We start from the raw sequence: 10,604 nt of genomic DNA on the forward strand, positions 1-10,604 counted from the left end.
ATAAAATAATGCACTTCAAAGAATTCATGTAAAACTGCACTTTCCTTATGGCAATATTTCTCAATAATCTATCTTGTAGAAAATTTTTGTCCTTGTGTTTTGCGCCTTTAAACCGGTCGCGCCAATTCTAATGGGGGGGGTTCAGTTAAAAGAAAGTTTTATAATGGGTGTTCTCAATGAAACATTCTAATGGGGGAGATACATTTAAACTCTTGGGTGACGATGCATGTGTGGCTTACCTGAGTGGAGGCGGACCTCTAGTGTGGGGAGCTTGAACTTTCGATTCAAATAGGGAGCTTATATTAACGGCCATACTGAGTCAAAAACGGATCGAATAATTCCAGATTCCCTTGAGAGCGAGTGGAGCCACAAGGACTAACTATCTTGAGAAAGACTAACATAGAGATAATAAAATAAGAAAGTAATGTGTTTATTTTACTCATATAATCGTCTTAGAGTTTGGTGGTAATATCAAAGACACTTTACATTCAAATGCACTCAGGCTAAATGGTTCACTTGGAAAATACAAATAACGATCAATAAAGTTGTTTTTAGGTTTGCAAAAAGTTCACATAGTAAACTGACAATGAGTCTGTAATAAGAGTTTTTCTTTACTGAAAAAGACTGCTCTAAGACTCCTGTAAGACTCCTGTAAGACTGACTCCAAAATTGCCAAGTCTCAACTATTTACTCTCTGCAATTTCACCGGAGGTTACTTTTAGGCGTTACTAAAAATATACTACTCGCATTCCTGTTTGACCGGGAGTTGCTGAGTGCACATTATCTGTATCACTATTGGACTCAAAGAACACAAATACCAATGGTGTATAATACAATTTGATTACATTGTACAACATAAATTCCAGTTTGAACAAAGCGACTTAATTTCGTGGTCTGCTAAATTATAGCTTGAAAAATACATTGAACAATGCAACTTAATTTCGTTAGAATACATTGTATATTTCGTGATCTTTTGTCTACATTGTAACTTAATGTCGCTAGAATATTTTGTATCTTTTGTGGCGTGCTAAATTATATTTTGATTATCTTTCATGGTCGGCTAAATTCTAACTTGAAAAATACTTTGAACAATGCAACGTAATTTCGCTAAAATACATTGTATCTTTCATGATCTTTTGTCTACAATGTAAGTTAATTTCGCTAGAATGTATTGTATCTTTTGTGGTCTTTTGTCGACAATGTTCTATCTTTGAATTTTCTACCACCTGTGCCGCGATATTTTAATTAATATTGACGGTTCAGTGGTTATGATTTTAATTAAGTGTTTATGGGAAATCTTTTGTAAAAGATTTTGTATACCAAATACTGTTTAAGATTAATGGCTCAGTGATTATGATTTTAATTAAATATTACATTTGTCTTGAAATAATTTTGAATTTGGACGATTAAGCTTTACTCGATCTGTGGGTTACTTGAATTTTAAGGTTCGTATTACTTGGGTAATTTTATTTGGAAAATTTTTAGGTTTTGAAAATTTATCCCATTACAAACCCCTCGGACGTGGCCATTCACTAGTGGATTTCAAACATTAACAACCCATTTTACATTTTCTTTGAATTTTCCTTAGTTCGTACTAAATTGCAGGTACATTTTGTACCTGAAGGCGTGGTGTCTAAAAAGTATAAAGAATTTCAAATTGAAACTGTATTGAATGAATGGTTTTTATTTCCCATCATAAATAACACAAGGTTACACAACGGAGTAAAGAAAAAAAGAAAAAAAAGAGAAAAAGAAAACGCAATAAGAGAAACAACAAGACTTCAATAACAATCTATATACAGCATACTAAACTCGTAATCAAACTAGCCTACGATAGCTCGGTACATATCATGATCAGGATTGAGCGAACGCCGAAATCGGACGATTCGCTCAGTAGCTGCAGTAGTCGGGTCCGCAACGCTGTAATTTTTCGAAACTCTTGAATTTCTCTCCCATGGCGTAACACATAACATATATTTTGCATACTTATAGTAAACCCGACGGACTGAGCGCTTATCTGATTCGGTGAAAAGAGACCAAAACGGCGAGAGTGACAGAACATGCGGGATAACGAACACGGAATAAAGCCTTCCAAGTATATGGCGGTTATACATACGTTTGCAGGGTAAAAGTAGTCCGTATGCTTTGCATGCCTTTTCTGAAAAATGCTCAACCAGTGCTTCACGAGTAGACCGCAGATCTGAACTGATCGACAGTACAAGATAAGTGAGAGATGGCTTTGAGCTCACCGCAGTGTCACCTAGGAGCACGCTAATTGGGGTCGAATCTTTCGCGTTGCGACGAAAAACAACTACTTCACTCCTGGCAGCGTTAAAAGCTAGCCCAATCTTAGCATATTCATCACTCAATATATTGTAGTTATCCTCAACCCTTGAAACAGACCTACTTGCGTTAAGTATAAAATCAGCGTAATTGATGAGCAACACGTCTATACCTAGATATATGCAGCACGTTTTGACAGATTCTTGAGGGACGATAATACTGTTGTTGTATAGGGGAGGGGAAGTAATGGAGCCTTGCCGGATACCTTTACGGACAGGTATAACTACGGTGGATACAACCATACCGAGATGAGTGGGGACTTTAATCTTCACTCTCAGTCTCCTATACATGCTCCTCCATACAACGACAACCGAACGGTCAACTCCGCGTTTACAAGCAGAACTAAGTATATGTGCGTGGATACCGGAGTCGAATGCTCTACGTACATCATGGCTTGCTAGAACAAGTGTATAATTATTATCGTGAGCACTGAGCAAAAGATTAGCTATCAACGAATGAAAATGCTCGCGACTAGTACCACTCTTAAACCCGAATTGCGAATAGGGAGTATAACAAGCTTTACTTAGGTCACCAAAAACGAGCATTTCCATGAGATTTCAAAAGACCGGCACAACAGTTTTGGGCGGTATGATGAACAGTTCCTGGGATCATTCCCTTTTTTGGGAACTGGTGTAACGACGCCAACACAGAAAACATCGGGGACAAGACCGCAGGTAAAGATCATCTGGTACATAAGAGCAAGGTGATTTAACACACTGTCACCCCCAATAGCCAGATGCATTCCACAAATATTATCATCACCTCGAGAATACTTCTTTTTCAGTTTAGATAGCATATGACGGATACTACAGACAGTAACAACAAACCCGCACTTCGTTCATTTGACGCTAGGAGGGAGTCGAGCTCTTTTTCGAACTCTTTCTCGAGAGCCTTGTTCGGCGGTGAGAATTCGTCGGTGAAATATTTATTCCAATCACTTTCACTTGGCAAAATTTCTTCTTTGCGAGATTTCGGACTCCTTTTCTTTTTAATATACTTCCAGACTGCATTTGGGTCACCTTCAAACACTTTGCAATTCTGGTCCATTAAGTCGGTTCGGTGTTTAGCAAGGGTCTTGGCGAACATTCGCTTAGTATATAGCCTGATATCATTCAAGACACCTTGACGAGGGCGCCCGCACTCGTTTCATAGTGTATACCAGAATTTAGATCGACTACAAGACTCGGACAACTGTACATTCTGAGACCACTGTGGATTTCCGCTTCCGACTCGAACTTTTCGTGTCGGAACTGCAGCCTTTTCGGCACAGCGTAGGGCATGTGTAATTTCTGCACAGTAATTGTTCAGGAGTATCTGCTTCTCATTATCGGGAACAGGCGAACCTTGCTGAAGCAGTTGAAATGGGACCTTTATCTTTTCAAGTATATTATCATACACGGACTTGAAAAGCGCAGAGTCGGCTTTTCCCCACTCAGATTTTACCACCCATTTACGGTGACATTCATCGGGCTGAATAGGTTTATTAGTGACACAGAACACATTCGAGATGGGTAGGTGGTCGGAAGCACAGATGCTTAATTTTACTCTACATTTTCCGTTTGTCTTCACATCTGCAGAGCACATCATTGAGTCAAGGGAGGATACAGAGCCGGAGTTATGTACATACGTGTAGTCCAGGTCATTTTCAAGTACACGGAGACTTTCACAGGCAGCAACCAGAACCTGAGTTCTCGGGCTGTTGTCGCACAGGTTACAGTTCATGTCTCCGGTTACAATGCATGAAAGTTTTTGCGTAACACATCCGTCAACTGCTCCACAAATCTGTCCACAAGCAACATTGAATCTTGCATCAGATTCATCGTCACGATAATCCGTGGGCATATAGACACAGAATAGGGCTGTATCAGCAATTCGGACACCGATGAAGAAATCAGACTGCTTGTACAAGGAAGGATTAAGACTTCTGCGTACCAGTATTGAAATACCACCAGAGGGTCTACCTCTGCCAGAAAGCTTTGCAGGAACACTGAATACGCTGGAACTGTCATTGACCTCAAGAAGCTGAAGTCCTTCTGTTGTAAGAAAGTGCTCCTGTAAACAGACTACGTCATATTCTTGTACTAATTGCTCAACCAGAGGTAGTTTAGCCGGAACTCCACCATTCATGTTCCATGATACAACTTTAAGTTCATGATTATTCATTTTCTTAACGCTTTCTGTGCTTCAGGGCATTTAAAACTGTAACAGGGATGGTTTGCCGAACCACATAGAGCACATTTGAGGGGGTTCTGGCAGGAATTGTCCTTTGAGCTGGAGTGTTTCCCTGCGCAACGGGAGCACTTTGGCGGATTTGGACATGCCTTTGCTGCGTGGCCGAAGCATTGACACTTGTAGCACTGGATTGGCATAAATTTGTATTCGTGAATCGGCAGCCGCTCATACCCAATCACGGGGGGAGACATGATTGCACTCTGTAGGTCTTCACGCGAATCAAACTTCAGTTTGAATGACCTGGTTTTGCCTATTCCAGAAGCTTCGACACATTTCGACACTAAACTGCACAAGTCCTCTTCTGAAATACTAGCAGGGACGTGGCGAATTATTCCGAAGAAAGAGGGGCTTTTTACTCTCGCGACAACGGAATTATCGGTACTGGTAATAGCCTCTGCAATGGAATCGGCGGTCGCTTTGTCTTTCACGAGAACGCTCCAAGCACTCTTACGAGGCCTCAGTTCGACGATTTCATTGCTTGTCTGTCCACAAAGTCCATTTAAATAGTCTTTCCGTGATTCGGGATCAGTCAGTCCTTGGGGCAGATTCTTGAGAACTACGGCGTAAGTCTGTTTATGCTTTCCGTTATTCTCTCGTGAGTGATAGGGATTGCGCAGCTGGTACTCAGACTCGACGAAACTGTCGAACTTTCGGCATAGCTCTCCCACTTTTCTCGTCAAAGTTGCACTTATTTCGCCTGGAATAATCGGTACGTCATCAGGTTGGTACAATACGAACCGCGGGAGCGAAATGTTTTTTTCGTTACACATCTTAAAAACTTTCATTATGTCAATGACATTATCCGAACTTTTGTCTCTTGCAGTCAGTCTCGTCGCATATTCGGCTTCATCCCAAATCACCTTTTTCGCTTCCAATATATCCGCATCGGAGAAATGTGAAACCGCACTTTTGACAATACTCTTTATTGGGTTTTCAGCCTTCATCGCCCGCTCAACAAAGTTCAGTACAGCATTTAACACAAGCTTCACGCTCGCCATTTTGCTACGGAATGATTATTACGCAACCAGCGAGCAATTAAGGCTTTAAAGATTTAGCGGTAGACAAGACCCGTGGGAAGTGCAACACACAAATCACCTGATCCCAGCCGTTTAAAGATGAAAAATACCACTCGTGCTATACAGCCTCTTGAATGTTCGTTGTTGCTCAATTCTGCACAGGCTATCTCTGAAAAATGCAGCCCAAATTATATCGCCAAAAATGGCAAAATATGCTGTCTAAATTTGGCAGCTATGCAATATTTGGCAACTATGTAACTTCACTTTTTCAGAAGAAACAGTGATGGCAACAAAGATGGCGCTATATGAAAATAGCAGAATAGATGGCGTGCCAGTCTATATAAGAAAAAAAAGAAGATGGTGCTGGTGAGAATACCCAGAGAGAAATACCTATACTAGGAATTAAAGAAGGTCCCTCAAATACTACTCAACTAAAAATCTATAATTAGAGTGTAGAAATCTATATGGAAATAACCTCAAGGTAATGCAGAATCTTTATCCCATTAAGGGCAAAGATGCAAACTCAGCTACAATAACTCTGTATATAACATAGATGGCAAGCATAGTATTGTCTTTTAATTTGGCTTTCAGATTCTTGAAAACACTTTAAAATTTTGACTGACTGAATTCTATCGTGGCCATGCCAGTTTAGGAAAAACTAAATATCCAGGACGTAAAAAAAATGAGCAGCCACTAACGATGGCTTAAATTTTCGGAATGATGCTAAATAACTGGCAAATTAAAGCGAAAGCGATAGTAGGGGCTAGGAATGTGTCCAAAGAGCGTGTTTGTCACATATTCCATGAAAATTTAGGCATAAGAAAATATGTCAGCGTTTTATATATATGAATTGCTTGCTGGAGCGAGAAGAGTTTTCGTATTGAAAAACTTGGAAATATTTCTATACAAGTCATAAATATATAGTCATAGGTAGCGCAACAACGTTGCCTAAGTAAAGAGCCATGTGGCCACAAATTTTCTTTTGGGTTTTAGACAAGAGCACTTCGTATTGAGGGAGTTGTCGCAGAAACTTTGGAAGAGGCTCATTCGATTAGAAATTTAAAGGGCTAGTTTTCTTTTAATAGTCAAAAGTGATTGGAGGGCAAATAACCCCCTCCCGCGCCCACCATATCCCCAAACATATCCAATCAAAATTTTACAGTAAAGAACGACCTCTTGCCTATACTAAATTTTAAACGTATATATACGTTATATATAAACGTATAGTATAATCTAGTACAGTTATATTTAATTATAATAAAGAACGACCTCTTGCCTATAATAAATTTTATATGCCACTTAATTATAGTATAGGTTAGTAATTCCAAAGATAGATTGGCACTGGAACATCGTAGAGAGTTGTTCAATGGTTATATTCAAAGACGATCATTAGAAGACAAACCATTGCATATACCGGACTTAGTTAGCTGTCTGATTCTTTGAGGTTTGTCTCTTACTATTCCAAAGAAGAATTATTACCTTAAAAGACAATCATTGGAATATCCGGCTTAGTAAGAGACGATCACGTCCAATGTTAAGAAATATAAAAACCCTTAGCTCCTTAATTACAGTAAAGAACGAATTCCAGCCCATAGTAAATAAAATAAGATAATAACTTATGACTCAAACAAGGTATTCAATCCACCAGGCGTAACGAAAAGTAATAATTGATAGGGACAAACAGGGTTATTATAATCCGGGTTGCAGCGGTAGATAGCAACCTAGTAAGAGACGATCACGTCCAATGTTAAGAAATATAAAAACCCATAGTTCCGAAAAAAGGAGTCAGATCAAAACAAAAAGTACACCATTAGAACTGCCTTGTCCGAAACCCCTGTATAGGAAACTTTCTGTCCCTTGGCTTGAACAGGAAGGGAAATATATTGGCTTAAAAATCAAGAAAATTGACTTTAACCACGTTATTCTCTCCAAACGGGATATTTTTTTTATTTTTTTCTCTTTTTTTGTATCCAGAGATAGCTTGGCACTGGAACATCGTAGAGGGTTGTTCAATAGCTCATTTTAAAGGAAATTGATTGGGTTAAAAACCTTTTGTAACTAAAATAAATTATTTTTAAAAGAAAATAAATTTTTCCAATAAAAACTGTATTTTGATGCAGTGACGTCATAATTACTATATAAGAAAAGTCAAAACTGTAAATGGTCTCATTCATGAATACATAATGGTTAGATCAAAGCAATCTACACGCAAGTTAAAAAATCAGTACTAAAAAATTAAGATTCGGCATAGCTCTCCCACTTTTCTCGTCAAAGTTGCACTTATTTCGCCTGGAATAATCGGTACGTCATCAGGTTGGTACAATACGAACCGCGGGAGCGAAATGTTTTTTTCGTCACACAGCTTAAAAACTTTCATTATGTCAATGACATTATCCGAACTTTTTTCTCTTGCAGTCAGTCTCGTCGCATATTCGGCTTCATCCCAAATCACCTTTTTCGCTTCCAATATATCCGCATCGGAGAAATGTGATAACGCACTTTTGACAATACTGTCTATCGGGTTTCCAGCCTTCATCGCCCGCTCAACAAAGTTCAGTACAGCATTTAACACAAGCTTCACGCTCGCCATTTTGCTACGGAATGATTATTACGCAACCCGCGAGCAATTAAGGCTTTAAAGATTTAGCGGTAGATAAGACCCGTGGGAAGTGCAACACACAAATCACCTTATCCCAGCAGTTTAAGGATAAAAAATCCCGCTAGTACCGTACGGCCTCTTGAATGTTCGTTGTTGCTCACTTCTGCACAGGCTATCTCCGAAAAATGCAGCCCGAATTATATCGCCGAAAATGGCAAAATATGCTGTCTAAATTTGGCAGCTATGCAATATTTGGCAACTATGTAACTTCACTTTTTCAGAAGAAACAGTGATGGCAACAAAGATGGCGCTATACGAAAATAGCAGAATAGATGGCGCGCTAGTCTATATAAGAAAAAAAAGCTGGTGCTGGTGAGAATACCCAGAGAGAAATACCTATACTAGGAATTATAGAAAGTCCCTCAAATACTACTCAACTAAAAATCTAGAATTAGAGTGTAGAAATCTATATGGAAATAACCTCAAGGTAATGCAGAATCTTTATCCCATTAAGGGCAAAGATGCAAACTCAGCTACAATAACTCTGTATATAACATAGATGGCAAGCATAGTATTGTCTTTTAATTTGGCTTTCAGATTCTTGAAAGCACTTTAAAATTTTGACTGACTGAATTCTATCGTGGCCATGCCAGTTTAGGAAAAACTAAATATCCAGGACGTAAAAAAAATGAGCAGCCACTAACAATGGCTTAAATTTACAGAATGATGCTAAATAACTGGCAAATTAAAGCGAAAGCGATAGTAGGGGCTAGGAATGTGTCCAAAGAGCGTGTTTGTCACATATTCCATGAAAATTTAGGCATAAGAAAATATGTCAGCGTTTTATATATATGAATTGCTTGCTGGAGCGAGAAGAGTTTTCGTATTGAAAAACTTGGAAATATTTCTATACAAGTCATAAATATATAGTCATAGGTAGCGCAACAGCGTTGCCTAAGCAAAGAGCTATGTGGCCACAATTTTTTTTTCGGTTTTGGACCAGAGCACTTCGTATTGAAGGAGTTGTCGCAGAAACTTTGGAAGAGGCTCATTCGATTGGAAATTTAAACGGCTAGTTTTCTTTTAATAGTCAAAAGTGATTGGAGGGCAAATAACCCCCTCCCGCACCCACCATATCCCCAAACATATCCAATCAAAATTTTACAGTAAAGAACGACCTCTTGCCTATACTAAATTTTAAACGTATATATACGTTATATATAAACGTATAGTATAATATAGTACAGTTATATTTAATTATAATAAAGAACGACCTCTTGCCTATAATAAATTTTATATGCCACTTAATTATAGTATAGGTTAGTAATTCCAAAGATAGATTGGCACTGGAACATCGTAGAGAGTTGTTCAATGGTTATATTCAAAGACGATCATTAGAAGACAAACCATTGCATATACCGGACTTAGTTAGCTGTCTGATTCTTTGAGGTTTGTCTCTTACTATTCCAAAGAAGAATTATTACCTTAAAAGACAATCATTGGAATATCCGGCTTAGTAAGAGACGATCACGTCCAATGTTAAGAAATATAAAAACCCTTAGCTCCTTAATTACAGTAAAGAACGAATTTCAGCCCATAGTAAATAAAATAAGATAATAACTTATGACTCAAACAAGGTATTCAACCGACCAGGCGTAACGAGAAGTAATAATTGATAGGGACAAACAGGGTTATTATAATCCGGGTTGCAGCGGTAGATAGCAACCTAGTAAGAGACGATCACGTCCAATATTAAGAAATATAAAAACCCATAGTTCCTAAAAAAGGAGTCAGATCAAAACAAAAAGTACACCATTAGAACTGCCTTGTCCGAAACCCCTGTATAGGAAACTTTCTGTCCCTTGGCTTGAACAGCAAGGGAAATATATTGGCTTAAAAATCAAGAAAATTGACTTTAACCACGTTATTCTCTCCAAACGGGATATTTTTTTATTTTTTTCTCTTTTTTTGTATCCAGAGATAGCTTGGCACTGGAACATCGTAGAGGGTTGTTCAATAGCTCATTTTAAAGGAAATTGATTGGGTTAAAAACCTTTTGTAACTAAAACAAATTATTTCTAAAAGAGAATAAATTTTTCCAATAAAAACTGTATTTTGATGCAGTGACGTCATAATTACTATATAAGAAAAGTCAAAACTGTAAATGGTCTCATTCATGAATACATAATGGTTAGATCAAAGAAATCTACACGCAAGTTAAAAAATCAGTACTAAAAAATCAAGAAAAGTAGGAGCTAGTACAACATTCTACCTAAACGGGATATTTATTTCTCTTTTCTTTGTTTCCAGTATAATAAAGATCAAACTCTTCCCTATACTAACTTGCATATGCAACTTTACTATAGTTAAGATTACAGTATTTATATTTTTTTTTACATTAAAAGACGATACAA

General features: G+C 38.1%; 1 protein-coding gene across 1 annotated transcript; it reads right to left on the reverse strand.

Moving 5' to 3' along the window:
* Positions 1-302: 302 nt before the first annotated feature.
* On the reverse strand, positions 303-2,888 carry LOC148939112 (uncharacterized). The gene is made up of 2 exons (XM_089107318.1): positions 2,117-2,888; positions 303-394 (listed from the first exon to the last, which is right to left on the reverse strand). The coding sequence occupies exons 1-2, from the start codon at positions 2,886-2,888 to the stop codon at positions 303-305; spliced, it is 864 nt and encodes a 287-aa protein (XP_088963444.1).
* Between the last annotated feature and the right edge of the window lie 7,716 nt (positions 2,889-10,604).

Source organism: Artemia sp. Qi Xiang Cuo, unplaced genomic scaffold (assembly GCF_049724085.1).
Source record: "Artemia sp. Qi Xiang Cuo unplaced genomic scaffold, ASM4972408v1 HiC_scaffold_22, whole genome shotgun sequence".
NCBI lineage: Eukaryota > Metazoa > Arthropoda > Branchiopoda > Anostraca > Artemiidae > Artemia > Artemia sp. Qi Xiang Cuo.